The 15,215-nt window shown below is 39.6% G+C and overlaps 1 protein-coding gene across 5 annotated transcripts; it reads right to left on the reverse strand.

The window, feature by feature from the left end:
- Positions 1-2,467: 2,467 nt before the first annotated feature.
- LOC149924941 (cytochrome P450 2J6-like) lies at positions 2,468-15,129 on the reverse strand. 5 transcript variants are annotated; one of them, XR_016476985.1, is made up of 9 exons: positions 14,722-15,128; positions 10,156-10,280; positions 9,979-10,085; positions 9,089-9,390; positions 8,921-9,030; positions 5,364-5,619; positions 5,114-5,301; positions 4,413-5,053; positions 2,468-3,704 (listed from the first exon to the last, which is right to left on the reverse strand). XR_016476985.1 is itself a non-coding variant. In XM_090160799.1 (9 exons), exons 1-8 carry the CDS (start codon positions 14,979-14,981, stop codon positions 4,881-4,883), a joined length of 1,521 nt encoding a protein of 506 aa, XP_090016925.1. In that variant the 5' UTR covers positions 14,982-15,129; the 3' UTR covers positions 2,468-3,704; positions 4,874-4,880. The 5 variants fall into 5 exon arrangements, 4 of the variants coding, with proteins under 4 accessions (XP_090016925.1, XP_090016924.1, XP_090016923.1 ...); XM_090160799.1 differs by having other exon boundaries at positions 4,874-5,053; positions 14,722-15,129; XM_090160798.1 differs by having other exon boundaries at positions 2,468-4,491; positions 4,874-5,053; positions 14,722-15,129.
- Between the last annotated feature and the right edge of the window lie 86 nt (positions 15,130-15,215).

Raw genomic sequence — 15,215 nt, forward strand, 5'->3', positions numbered from 1 at the left:
GGCAAGCCAAAATATACCTCTCCTCGGAAGAATTGTCCCTAGTGGTATTAATTTATCGAGATAACCCTTAAAGATATATCTCCGCAATTTAGAGTTATTTGTTAAAAATATTAACCCATTTCTATGCCGCCCGGTATAAAATTTTAATTATAATTAAAATAATTGAGACGAAACGACCAATTTTAATTTATTCAGAATATCATAAGTTAAGTAGTTACAACAGTAAGTTAGACGTACTATAACAATGCACAATTGAATTAAACCCTTTTACAGAACAAGTTTATCAGTTAAATATAATACGAAGCAAATTTTAATGAAAGAAATATCTACAGAGGCTTTTTGGAATTACTCTCTTACGAAATACTTGCCGCATCTTTAACGCTCATTTTATTTCAACACTCACCCTTGATGAAGATACCGTAGATATCTGGTAGTGGACGACTCGTTCACTTCCTGTTGACGTTGTGACGCATACCACATGAAAAAGACCAATGCCGTCCAATTTCCAATATCATATAATGACTCGCACACCCAAGAAATTATTGACTGCGTTAGAAATCGTAGATATCCAAATATGCACACCAAATGTATTTACAAGAAGCAAAAACCTTACCATCAACAAAGCACAGAGAGCCACTTGACGAACCGCCAGCTCTTAAAGCAATTAACGTTAAATTATCTCCTTTGAATTAACAGAACTATATATAGGTCGTTAAAAAAGTGGACCACCCACAGGGTCTACCCTTTAACCCTCTAATCTCGGCTGACTGCGCTAAAACAAGATTTAACCTTTAAAAAATACCAGATTAGGCCTTCATAAATTCATTAATAAAAAAAGACTTTATTACCTATTATGCTTACGATGCCTGTCTTAATTTCAGTGAATCTAAGGAGCTATCGGTGGTTCTGTGGTAGAGCGCTCGACTGCCAAGCCGAATGGTCTGGGTTCGAAACCTGGGTGGCGCATTTATTTTTAATCAATAGAGAAACGCTAAAGTAGAATTTCTTCGATGCAATAATTTCAATTTCAATTCTATTTCAATTAAACCAAAATTTCGTACTCTATTAAATACGCTTCCGATAAAGCTGAAGGTCTAATTTTCAATAAGGCGTAACAAGTGTCGGTGGTTCTGTGGTAGAACGTCCGCCTGTCAATCAGGAGGTCTCGGGTTCAAATCCCGCCCGATGCGATCGCAAATTGATACTAAGACGAATACCGTGTACAACTGGTGGAAACCCTGCCATTGAACGTTGAGAGGTAGCATTACACTCAGCACTCGGTCCGTCCCAAAGTCATTAAGAAGAAGTTGGAGAGAAAACGCCCATATAAACACAACAGACTCAACATGCACATCCATCAGAACACAAACACAACAAATTCAACACTCACAACCTACGCATAAACATTACAAAAACGTAATACACCAAACCGTCACGACGGTGAGCGAAAAAACACCATCCAAACCAAACCGCAAATGCATCCGTTAACGCTCACCGTCGCACGGTGGTTTTGCCAACCCTTTGAGAAACTGCGTACGCAGTGATTACACTTTGCACCGAAAATGCGAACGCGTTCGCAGTCCTGACAGACAGACACACCCACAGACCCACCCACAGACCCACCCACAGACCCACCCACAGACCCACCCACCCACAGACCCACCCACCCACAGACCCACCCACAGACAGACACGGTCGTTGTATAACCCCTCCTAGGGGACTTTGTCCCCTCGGAGAGGTAAAAACTAATATTAAGCAGCGTTCAGACTATGTGAAAATATGACGTTTGCGTCGATCGTGTCGGTTCTTTCGATTTCTTACACCGTTCAGACTTCTCAACAGAGACTTTAAATTTTCGCGCGTGTCGTTTACATTTTTTCATTTCGTTGCGGACTGCCTAGATGGCGTCTCGGTTAAACGCTCAAAAAGTTCATAGCAGACAATTAGCCTTATGCTTCATCAGCGCTGACTCTAGGTAGTGGCGAACTTTAGAACCATCGAAATACTATAACCAATCAGAGGTGGATAAAAAATTATTTCAATTTTTCCGCCGATATTACTGAGCTCTGATTGGATGAACAATAATCACCTTTTATGTTAATATCCGTGCAAGGTTGGTTCCGTTCTGAACAGTGAAATGAACGAACCGACGCGACCAACATAACCGAAACGACACGACCGATGCTAACTTAATATTTTCACATAGTCTGAACGCTGCTTAATTTAGCAAATTTTCTCTTTTTTTGTTGTTCGTGTAATAAAGTAATCGTTGATACTAAAGGCCAACAAGTCACCCATGACTTGGCCTAGATATTGCAAACGCAGACCAAATCTGATTTTTTTAATAAACCTTTTTATTATTATACGGAGGAAAGTCGGTGTAGACACCCGAAGTGTTTATTGAAGGAGGCGATCTTAAGTAGACCAATTACAAATATAGAATGTACCTATTGGAACATTTCATCGATTAAACAAATTATAGGGGAAGAAATTAATTCAAAATCTACCGTCACAAGCGAAAACTGCTTACTCCATCAAATTAATAAAAAAATTATTGAAACAACCAACTTTTCTTCAGGGTTAGATTGCGAAAAGGACACATTTATAAAGCTACAGGACCAGGGGCGTAGGAACCGGGAGGGGCAGGGGGGGCAATGCCCCTCCCTAGAATTATGTTGGGAGGGGCAACTAATGTTATTGCCCCCTCCAACATTTTGGTCAGTTGTAATTTTCAAAAGGCTCAAATTATCATTTTATAAGCATATACAGTTTATAGAACCTCAACTGTGTTTAAATTTCAGTCTTTTCCCGCCAATCTACATAGTAGTAACAAGTACACACGCATTTGGAGAAGCTACATCCCATTAGAAATTCCAAACCATTCTCCAGACCACTTTTCGTTTCTCTTTGCCCCCTCCAACTTCTAGAACGTTCCTACGCCCCTGTACAGGACATACCTTATAACCAAAATATCATTGAAAATAATTTTAAACTTAGAGGCGTAATAGGCTTTAGTGGCCCTAGTGAAAATTATGTAGTTGGGCATTATGCGTGCTACTCTTACAGGTTTAAAGACAAATGGGAGATTTATGATGATTTGAAAAACAAGAAAGAAGAATGTAGTAGCCTAGAAAAAGTTGTTGCACATTTTTTTTATTTTACAGTTAAATTTTTGGAATCAAATTTATTTTAAGCTGTGATATAAAGATATATTTTAATTTACATAATGCATACATTTACTCGTTAAAAGAAAGTTCGTGTAAGCAGGGGTTAATTAACCCTTTCGGCGTCTCTAGGCACAAAAACATTCGGCACCTATAGGCTTCGAGCTCAGGAGATATAGCGCCATCTGCCTTATTACCCGTAAAATAATAATTTGTGAAGAAATAGCAGACACCTTTTTAATTTCTAAGTTTTCTGGTTGAACTTGCAGCTGTTATGCAGAAAGAATTTTGAACGGGTAGACAGCTTTCATATATTTCATTTAAAACTCGATTGGTAAGCGGCGATACTTATGACCAAAATTTAAACCACACACGAAGCCTATTGGCATTGTCTAACGGGTTGGTCAGTTAAGGAGAGTCAAGCCATGTACTTGGACCGTGCGGCTTTATCAGAGCTTTGGCGTCCCCAGAAAAATGCTGCACTAGGCACGTGCCTACTCTGCCTGATGGTTAATACGCCTCTGCGTGTAAGTTACTTTCCTGTACAAAGTTTAATTATCATCAGTAATTTGTTTCTTATCCATTCCGAAAAAATTTGATATAAAAATATTCTTATATATATATATATAACATTTGTGGTAAGCTACACGTACCTTATTCATCTTTGAACTTTATAATTCAATTATTCATTTATATAAATAAATCAAAATAAAATTTCATTTTGCTAAACAAGTTTCAAAATTTATTTCAACAGAAAACCCCAGAACTAGGTTAGCTCGAGAACCTTTTGATGAAAAAGTTTTAGTGATGCTTTGGGGTACATGGTGGGTGGCACACGATAGGGTGGTTAAATATAGGAAAACAAGAAGTCGCGGGTTCCATTAACTTAACCCGCGATATTTTATATTTAAAAAAAAACCGCGAGAACCGTTTTCCGCAAAATAAAAAAATTGCGACACGTTTGGGTGCGATACGGGTGCTAGGTGATAGTCTATGGTTTGATGCTTCAAAATTGATAATTCGCGGGCTGCGTTAGCTGGGAAGGCGAAATTTAAATTTGTTTTTGGTGCCCGACCATTCTGGTGAAAAATTGATTTTGCATTTGGGTGCATTGTGGGTGCTATGATATGGCTATTAAAATATTTGATTTGAGAAAGACGCGGGTCAACTTAATGCACCCCTTAATTGATTACATTTAATGTCGCTAGCGTATTTAGCTCAAAGCCCTCAACAATTATAAAGAATCACCTCCGCGATGAAAACCACTGCGCAGGGCCGAAAATGTCAAACGTCATAAGCGAGAGCGTCCAATATTGGCAACAGGTACCTAAGAATATACGGTTATAGCATTAGCATCTGGTACTTCGTAGATAAAGTTCGTCTGCTTTTTAATCACAAATCTGAAACATAGACGGCAATCGTCTGGGTGAAAGAACGTCACGAAACATCGACAAGCGGACGAACTTTCTCTACAAAGTATGCGAGGGTGGGGTTTAGAATCCCTGCAGTACCTATTCGTATATACCTGAACTCAGTGGCGTAACTAGGATTTCCTTTGGGCGAGGGACACATCATTTAAAAAAAAAAGTTAAAAAATAAAAATATTTCGGGGGGGGGGGCGTGTGCCCTTGGCTACGACACTGCCTTCATATTTGGCCTCTAACTTTCCTAAAATACATGTTAAACTTGTTTTTGAAAGGTTCAAAGACCTAAACACTATCTCAGCTCCAGTCGGATGAAAGGTTTGACGACCATTTGTGTGAGATTGGTGATTTCGTCCATGCAAACTCCGTTTTCCGGTGGCAGGAAGCGAAAATGTTGTATCAGTGAGGTGACGAAGATAAACACCTCTACTTCCGCTAATTTCTCTCCTGGACAAATTCGTTTTCCTGCGGCAAGAATTGCCCTTAAGTACTTATAAATATTTTGTGAATAACAAAATGCCTCACCGACGCCAAACGGGACCACCCTTTCGGTTTTGACAATGGATTTGAGGTCGTTGCTTAGGAATCTGTCAGGGCGAAAATTTTCGGGGTCGCCCCAATAGTCTTTGTCGTTGTGAACGGACCACAAGTTGAGTAGGATGAAAGTATGCTTCGGTATCGTATACCCATTCAGTTGTACGTCCTCCGTTGTCCTAAAAGATAAAATGAATGATTTTTAACCCAGCATGACCTTCGTGTAATGTCAAAAGTCTACCAATGCGGGTCGCTGAAGAACGTCAATAATTTCCAACGCATAACTTCGAGGATAAAAGCCTGAAGCAAGACTAGTCGTTCTCTATCTTTCCATTCCGGTTGTTTGTCGGGTCCCAGGACGGTAATAATTTCCTTGTACACCATCTCCTGGACCAGCTGAAACTGTGCCAAACACAACAAACTCCACTCGACGGTACTTCGGATAGTTTCGCTTCCAGCCATTAGCATAACTTGACTGTTACCCAGTAAACTACTTTCTGCGAAATTGAAGGAAGTCGTATTACTATCGTTCTGGCGTTTCCTCTTCAGCTAGACAAGCCCTACAAATTGGGTCATCACTGACTCCAATAATATTTAAGTGTCTGTTAAGTTGGCAATGGCCTGTAAGTAGGCCAGTTACCAATCTTATATTCGTCTTAGAGAGTGAGAGTAACGCTTTTGCTCTATGCCTAGAAGGGCCTGGGATAAACTCGTTGGCCTGCTTTGGACCATCGATCCGACATATACTTGGAGACCAGGCTGCGTACCAGGACACGGGGGATGGGTAGAACAGGTTCTGGAACGCTAAACCAGGCGTTTGTCATGCACCTGCATATCGATGTTTTATATATCGCCAGATGGCGCCTCGTTCTACGATTAAGGTCATTGACCTCACAATAACAAAGTAAAACTAAAACTTAGCAGAACAGGGAGAGAGACCAAGCGATATAGACTTTTCTATTAGTGTATCAGATTTAACTTTTCAATAAATAGTTATATTATTGTTCAATCATTCTATGATTCTTACAACTTCCCCACAAACACAACAGTTACAAAGTATATTTGTACAGGAAGAAAGATAGTCAACCAGTATTTTGTAGAGCTCAAAGTATGCCATTCGCTGTGAAGACTAAATTCGAAGCTGACATAGAGCGATTAGAGAAGGACTTATAACTAGTATTCCTCACTCAGAATTTGCCTAACCGATATTGACAGTTATGATGACTGATGGGACTGTTAGACTGTGAGGAGACTTTTCGATAACAGCGAATCCAAACTTCGACACGACATTGACATTGATTAATACCCTATGCCCAAACCTGAAGCCATATTTTCAAATTTAGCCGGATGCAAATTGCAAAGTCTTCAGTAGACTGGACATGAAAGAAGCTTATAGCCAGCTCGAATTGGATGATGTATCCAAAGAATTGGTAGTAATTAATACCTCAAAAGGGTTGTTTCGAAACAATCGCCTACCGTATGGAGTAGCCTCCGCATCCGGCGCCTTTCAACGTGCCACGGATTGAAAAGGGTATCCCCTTTTCAAGACGACATCTTGTTGGGAGGGGTTGATGAACGAGACAACCTAAATCAATTGGAAGCCATGCCAGAACGATTCAGAAAGGGTGGACTCAAACTACGTAAAGAAAAATGCGCTTTTCTGCGAAATTCATTAGATTTCCTGGGTTATAGAATGGATGAGCATGGTTTACATCCACAGGAAGCTAAAACGAAGGCAGTAAGAGACGCACCACAACCAAATAACGTAGATGAACTCGGATCATTTTTAAGGCTCGTAAATTACTATAGAAAGTTTATTCCCCATTGTGCGCAACTATTGTCACCGTTATAAAAAACTTGTACGCAAAGACGCGAAGTGGTATTGGAGAAAGGAGCAAAACGAAGCATTTGAAGGAGCCAAGAAAGCCCTAGTGTCATCAAATCTTATCACTCATTACAATCCAGAATTGGACTTATACCTTGCATGTGACGCGTCTCCAAAAGGCGTCGTTGCAGTCCTCCGACAAATAACTGATGGTCAAGAGAAACCTGTGGCTTACGCAAATCGATCTTTGATGCCAGCAGAAATTAACTACGTTCAAGTGGACAAGGAAGCTCTTGTCATTATTTTTGGAGTGACAATATTCCGTGACTATCTACTTGGAAGAAGATTTATATTATTGACAGACCACCAACCGTTGATCACAATATTCTCACAGACAGCAGCTAGCCGACTTCAACGTTAGGTACTCTTGTTGGTAGCATACAGCTATGAGATTAGATATAAAAAGGGAAGCAATCACTCAAATGCAGACAGATTAAGTAGACTACCACTGTCATTGGAGCCAGCAAAAACAGAAATTCCGTGTGAATATATTTTCGCATTATCACAGTTGGATAAAGGACCTGTGACTACAAGCAAAATTGCAGAAGAAACTCTCAAAGATCTGATTTTGAAACAAGTATACCGATACGTTGAGAATCGATGGCCTGACAACGTCAGAGAACCTTTCAAACCATATTGGAAACGACGATACGATTTCACAATCCATCAAGGAGTTATACTAGCCTCCGACAAAGTAGTAATTCCAAAGATATGCCAGGAAGCCATACTCAACGAATTACACGGTAATCATCATACAAACCAAACAGTTAGCCAGAAGTGAAGTTTGGTGGCCGGAATTAAATCGGGACACAGAAGATAAAATTAAGACATGTTCCATGTTCCAAAAGAACGCAGCATTTCCAAGAGCTGAATATTCTAAGTGGAATGAAGAATCACAGCCATGGACCAAAAAATGGGAAATACCTATTAATAATGGTCGATTCAACATCAAAATGGTTCGCATTCCGTTATCGCATTTTTGAGACAAAATTTTGCTCGTTATGGAATAATGCATACAACCTGTTTCACCAGTGGCGAATTTCAGGGCTATTTTAAGAAAAAATTTATTATACATCGAACAATTGCACCATATCATCCTGCTTCCAATGGACAAGCGGAGAGGGCTTTTCGAACAGTAAAAACTACAATGAAGAAGTAAGAAAGAACTTCTAACGTGACAATTCAAACTATTTATCAAGGACTTTCATGAAGGAACCTTAGACCTGATGATAAGAGAACTTATTTCTGCAGATATTTATTTTTGAAATTTGACATTTAGAAGGGTTTTGTGTGGCATTTATCAACCCGAGCGTGGATGCTCTATATAAGTAAAATAATATTTTAGATGTAGAAATTTTTAAAAACAAGATGGCGCTACTGCCCTATCGTCGTACGTTAATTTTCTTCTCTCCAGGACAACGCCGTTAACATGGGCCCCTATGGTAGACCTTTGCTTATGGGGACCTTATGATAGGCTTATGGTGGCGCTTATAGTAGGGGGAGTCATGCGGAGAGAGAGCTAGTCGGAGGTACGAGGGTACAGCGTCATGCATCATTTGTATTGTATATAGTCATTATTTTAATATACCAGCTATATCCATATTACCATTAGTCTATAATATTGTTCCATAAGTTTGTCACAAGAATAAAATTTCCCCCTAGCGAGGCGCTGTCAAAGGCTACGTGTGACGCGTTAGCAAGCGAACGCAAAACGGCGACGAAGCCCGTAACACAGTCTCTCTTGTGAATAACTTTCAGTTAAACTTGTGCACATGAAGAATGGTAAGTGTCACACTTATGTATAGAGGGAATGATTTTGGCTCTTTTCGCGCCCCTCCTGAAGACCTCTATCTGGTAGATAATTTTTTGGTGCCAAAGAGTTTTATAGGGCCTTTAATTACTAGAATACGCACCGTTGAAACTGGAATTTGATCCCCCTCTCTTTTTAATTTCGCTTAAGAAATGGTCGATGTAGTCTGCCTTTTCATCGTTGTCGAACTTCTTGTGCTCGTCGATTTCGAGACTATTAAAGAAAGTAAAATTAAAAAATGTATTTATTTATTTTTAATTTATCTACTCACGCCAGGCTACCCTGAAATTTTATTAGTTCTTTTCTCAGCTTTCTCAGTGACGGCATGAACTTGACGCACCAGTTTCGCACCAGGGGAAAGAAGTAGAACAATCTCACGGTTTCGAAATAGTTCAAAATTTGAAACTGAAATTGATCGAGCTTTTGAATCGTCTCGTGGTTGCGGTCGAAGGTTTTCCCGTAAATCAGGGACATGATGACGTTGTTGACAGCCGGACTTAGAACCTCTCTAACGTTTACGTCTCGATTACCAATCTTCGTCTTAAAGATTTCGACGCTTCGAGCTATTTGTTCCTAAACATAACGTCTCGAGTTATAATTACTCTCTCTACAATAAAGCCGCGTTCACAAAGACGTTAAAAATGGTAAATAGCTTAAGTTGAAAGCGAAAGGTAGAAGACGAAGTTAGAAATCGGCGGTTCACAAACCCGCCGGGCGTCGAAAGGGAAAAGAAAACTTCTCAAGACGAGAGGGAAATCGGCGGTCAACCCGTATCTACTCCAGTTTGATATTTCGACCTTCGGCTGATAATCACGTGCCAGTTTTGGCCAATAGAGAAGCGGTTATGACGTCGTGTTGGTCATGTGATACACAAACACCGGTTTTCTTGAGAGAGAGAGTGGAGTCCGAGGCCCGATTGAATGAAAGACTTTGTTTACCTCGTGGTTTCAGTGCGCTGTGGCTGCCACAAATAAAACTGTGTAACTGTTAGCGTGAGTAATATGGAAGTCTTTGTGAACTGCTGACCTTGTGCAGAAGGATAAAGAGAAAGGCTGAAGTCGGATCACCCCGCAGAAAGCGGAATGCTCTCCCCCCTTTTACTTTAGAATTATCCTCAACAAAATGTCTTTGTGAACGCGGCTTAACCTCCGAACGACGTACCCTGATACTTTTCTCAACCTTCATATTGCTCATTCCTACATTACGTAAAGTGCTCATGAAGAACTTTCTCTGATCTTTCCAAGGTTGTCCGTTCATATCCGCCATGTCTGACCGTGGAAATTATTACAAATGGTTTGTTCACGTGCACATGACCGTTGTGACATCGCCTATACTTACGAGTGCTTTCGTTGGTCCACTCAAAGAAGCCAGGGGGTCTGTTGGCGAATTCGTCTTTGCGGCCAGATTCCTTCATGCTGTCGAAGTCGTTGATGATCACTGACCTTAAGGTTCCCAGGTTGACGCTGCGCAAACGGAGCAAATATACGTAAGAATACTAAAAACTAATTTTCGTGTCATGAATAGAATAACGGTTCCGGTTATTTCGAACGTTTTACAGGAGAAGTAGTTGCCACCGCTACCCCCTTCGTTGTCCTGCCCCAATCTTTATCGCCAACTGTATTCATTGCGGTCCCAAGAGCCCAAGAGTTTTTTAGGGCTACCGTCAAAAAAAAACTTAAAATCTTGAAGTATTGAATGTTTGAAATGTCAGCTTGGCGTAGCTAGAAAGATTCGGCACACTTACAAAATGGGGAAATTGGCCTTTACACCATCATGGACATTCTATCTACTAATAGAATGTCCATGACACCACTGAAAGTTCAATATTCCCAACTCAATGGTTCAACCATCGTGGTGTATGGCGGCCCTTGTGTGCGCATATAATTAAATGCGAACGGTCAAGCTTTAACCAGTTAGATAGCCCTATAGCCCGTTGAAAAATAAAATTTATTACGAAAACCGCATAAAAAATACTTAAGTGGTTAATTTTTAATAAAATAAAGAAAGTTCGGGAAATTGAAAAGCGCGTGTCCGCTGCGACACCTGGAGAGAAATCGGTGAGATAGAAAAAAAAAACAAAAAAGCGCGCGCTGCTGAATACGCGAAAGATTTGTTTTGCACGCGCGGAACGTTCTAGTTATACGAGACCTAAGCCTAAAGTGCGCGTTTTTAAACGTTAGGATCATAGATATAAGAAATGTATATAAATGTCTAGATAAATTTCGGGGCGTCTAAGCCTAACATAAAATACGGAATTGACACCTAGCAGAGACCGAGGAAGGCACGTGACCAAGAGCGCGAGCTCTTTTAGCATTTTAGTATAAAGTGCTTGACCTTTCCGCAGGCCGTAGTCTTTAGACACCAAGTCACACCATCTGTTGGTGACTTTTAGTATAATTTTTAAGCAGGAGACAATGGCTCTCACGATGATAGCACGAGCTTTCTTACCGATAGACAGCGCCTTATACGGATAGCCTGCAGAAATTTACGCGTTTCTGCTAGCTGTCACCTCCGTATTCACTCCCTTTTAAATATTTTATCTAGACCTTTATATACGTTTCCTATATCTATGGTTAGGATAGTTCGCAATCGCTCACTAAGGTGCTGCAGCTGGCGCTGTCGATACACCTTAAGATGGCGGCGAAAATACAAACCCAAATACTTGGCGTTATTTTGCGTTTCAACTTTTTAGGCCAAAAACTATTTTTTCAAGACAAAATAAGGTACGTGTAAGTATATTGACGGTCTTGTTGATATTTTGATATGCAAATAAGGCGATATTTGGAAAAGCTTGGCCGTTCCCCTTTAACGCGCCCTAGTCAGGAATCCGAAGGTGCTTTTAAAATTTTGATACGGAACGATCTAATGTAAAATGTTTAATTTGATAATTTCTAACGATGCAATGTACGGTTCTAAACTAGCGGAGCAGTCTTTGTTTGGGAGTTCAAAAGTACTGAGGTTTCGCGAAGCTAGCCGAGTAGTCTCACAAGGAGACATCCCGAAGTGTAACCCACCGATTTTGTTCAAACTCGGGGTATTGGTAGACCTTCATGTATCATGAAAATCCTAAACGGAATTTATTCAATGGGCAACCGTTTTGCCATGGCAACGAAAAATGTTTTTGACAACAACAAATGGAAATTTTCCCATTGAAAATAACATGGGATTCTGACCGATTCCTAGGACCCCCTTGTGAATAATTTTAACAAATTTCACAATTTCGAAAATGCCAAAAATAGAACAAATAGATACAAATTGACAAAAAAACCATCAAAATTGATCAACTTTGGATCAATTTGAGGTCAAAATCCCATGTTATTTTCAATGGGAAAATTTAATATTTTGTGTTGTCAAAACCATTTTTCGTTGCCATGGCAAAACGGTTGTCCATTGAATAAATTCTCTTTAGGAGTTTTCATGATACATGAAGGTCTACCAATCCCTCGAGTTTTAACAAAATCGGTGGGTTACACTTCGGGATGTCTCCTTTTCAGTCCCAAAATTACAGATGGGGGAAGGGAATCGAAAAAAGAGATCATACATACACACAATTTCCACAAACACGTACATCACCGGAATGTAATAGATACTGCGAAAGGGCAACGCAAGTGGCCATGCAGGAGGGTAAATTATCTTATAGATAAAAAGAACGACTGCACATGCGCTATCTGCCATAGCTTTTCCCTCTGTAAAAAAGTACTACCATATATTTGCCGAATTTATTTTGTATAAATGCGCCTCTCGCTGTTTTTATGCAAAATCCACGCATTCTTTAGTCTCGAAAATGGCCGCGGAAAGTGAAGTTTCCGAGCTCCCCGACAAATCGGATTCTTTATATAAAAGAAATGTAATAAAACAAAGATAAATATTCTGTTGGGGTATAATGATGGGGAAATTGTTAAAGGAGACGGCATATGCGACCAAATGTGTGAGGCTAGCGTCCAAGGCCTAATGTTTCAACCTCCATAATTGAAAATATTAAACTTTCAAATAATTTTATTCCAAAACATTGTTCAATCGAAAATATCAACGTCAAACTTTCGGAAACTAACTCAGTTCTTTTCTCCATAATAAACACATATAAACTAAGCCTAAAATCCTGGGTTCGTTGGCGGTGACATAAGAAAATCGAAAAATTCGCGAATGAGAGCGAAATTGGGCTCTCAGGGACTTACTAATTTTCGCAAGCAAACTCTTTTTGCAAACTTTGCGCAAGTTTTGATATTTTCAGAAATAGCCAATAGTTTGCAAATCAAATACTAATTTATCAGATATTGATAATTTCAATTCTATTTACCTCTGATATCATAGTTTGCAAAAATATACTATTTTGCGCAAGGGTTATGCAAACATTTCCCTATTATTGGTATTTTCAATTATATATGCCTCATGCAGATATCATAGTTTGCAAAAATTTACTATTTTGCGCAAGGTTTTTGCAAACTATGATATCTGAGGTATATATAATTGAAAATACCAATAATAGGGAAAAGTTTGCAAAAACCTTGCGCAAAATAGTATATTTTTGCAAACTATGATATGTGTGGTAATTAGAATTGAAAATATCAATATCGATAAAAAGTTTGCAAAAACCTTGCGCAAAATAGTATATTTTTGCAAACTATGATATCTGAGGTAAATAGAATTTATAATTATCAATATCTGATAAAATTTTGCAAAAATCTTGCGCAAATTAGTATCTGATTTGCAAACTATTGGCTATTTCTGAAAATATCAAAACTTGCGCAAAGTTTGCAAAAAGAGTTTGCTTGCGAAAATTAGTATCGGCCCGAAAGGTGACCACGTGGCTAGTTTACCAATAATATAAAATCCTCCTTGGAAAACCAACTTACGACTTGTAGAAGAAAACATAGTTCCAAACCAAGCTCCCCCCTTATATAGCCACTTGCGTTGCCCTCGAGGGGCTAACCACTCTTAGAAAGTCTGTACACCGGATTACGCTTAGATTAGCACTGCCAAAGGCAGGGACTTCAAAGATTACGCGTAATCCCATTAGTACAGTCAAAGGTACGGCTCTGTACACCGAATACGCGGGGTGATCAGCCCCTCGGTTGCCCTTTAAGTTATACTATTCCTAAGACCATCGCGTTAAATAGTTGATCGTTTTCGAAATGGCGTTTTGGTGCTCGACACTACACGTACATGTCATAAGCAAACAGCTTTATTTACCGTTTTTCACTAGGGATTTGTGTGTACTAGTTTCGCTAGGGTTTAGTGCTCCCTGGTTTCACGTACGGTGTCCGCCACCGTCGCTGCCAGTGTTCGCACGATTACTCGCGGTACAGGTACTAAGACACATGATACGCCAATCGATTGGAAATATCATGCCATCGCCGGCATTGTTAACATTTGTGAGATCGGCGCCCCGGAAGTGGGGCATTTGCCCAGTTTTAGATTTTAGGCGATTTAAATTAAAACCGACTTGGTTGAATATTATATTTTTAGTTAGTACTGATCATTTCTGAACTATGTTTTCGTTTGCATTAAAAAAAATAATTTTAAGTGAGATTTCTGGCCAATTCGCGGGACCCCAGAACCCGCGTACGCACTATTGTTATATTTGAATTTCATGTCAATTAATACAGGCGCGTTTCGCTACCATATTTCCAAAACTAGGTAACTGGAGAAATTCGGTTTGTCTAAAAATTAATTTAAATTAACGTGTTCCGAAACCATGTAACTCGAAAAATTCTTTTCGAATAAAATTCCTCTTGGGTTTTTTAAGTTAATGTACAAGATGATTGGAAATTTTGTTTAAATTTAAATTTAATATTTAAAGTATAGTTAACACATCGGGTGGGGTATTATATACTTTAATGTCCGTGATATATTCTTTTTGCTAAAGACATAAAGTCGCATAATTTCACGCGAATGTAAATTTACCTGAAAACGGGTCCGTATTTGTGTCTCAGGCGATCAAAGTCTTTGTGGAGTTCTTTCCCCAAGACCAACGGAAGGTAGCCGATGATGGGGAGACAAAATGGACCAGGTGGTAGAGCTCGGTTCCTCCATAAGTTAATTACGTATTTCGCGACAATTAAACATATCAATACGGTGGTTAAAATGACCGGAATTGGTTGATTACGGTACAGATTTTCGAGCAATTCCGGCACCTCGTTTAAAGTCTCTTTCGCGACATCCATCTTTAACGAATGCTCTACTGAATTTTCGTCTTTCTTTTTTGTCTCGCAAGAAAGCGCGAATATCTATAAAGTGATTCCACCAATACGAAATTAAGCGCCAATTTTTTGGGGGTGGAATTTTTCATGAGCTATCCCTGGAATAAGTAGAGGAGAGCGATATTGAAATCTGGTGTATATTGAGAGGGTGGAAAACTCTGGGACCGCCCCTGGTGGCAAACGGTCTAGCTACGCCAC

The sequence above is a fragment of the Leiobunum rupestre genome, chromosome 10, assembly GCF_980474605.1.
Source record: "Leiobunum rupestre chromosome 10, qqLeiRupe1.1.hap1, whole genome shotgun sequence".
In the NCBI taxonomy this organism is placed as follows: domain Eukaryota; kingdom Metazoa; phylum Arthropoda; class Arachnida; order Opiliones; family Sclerosomatidae; genus Leiobunum; species Leiobunum rupestre.

What these genes read in the sequence shown, in the direction of transcription:
- LOC149924941 (XM_090160799.1), bottom strand. Translation starts at nt 14,981, where the DNA reads ATGGATGTCGCGAAAGAGACTTTAAACGAGGTGCCGGAATTGCTCGAA. An exon ending in AGGTTGAGAAAAGTATCAGG is followed by an intron (nt 9,391 to 9,978) that starts GTACGTCGTTCG and finishes CGTTATGTTTAG; the next exon opens with GAACAAATAGCTCGAAGCGT. An exon ending in ATCAAATTCCAGTTTCAACG is followed by an intron (nt 5,620 to 8,920) that starts GTGCGTATTCTA and finishes TCAATTTCGCAG; the next exon opens with AAAGTAGTTTACTGGGTAAC.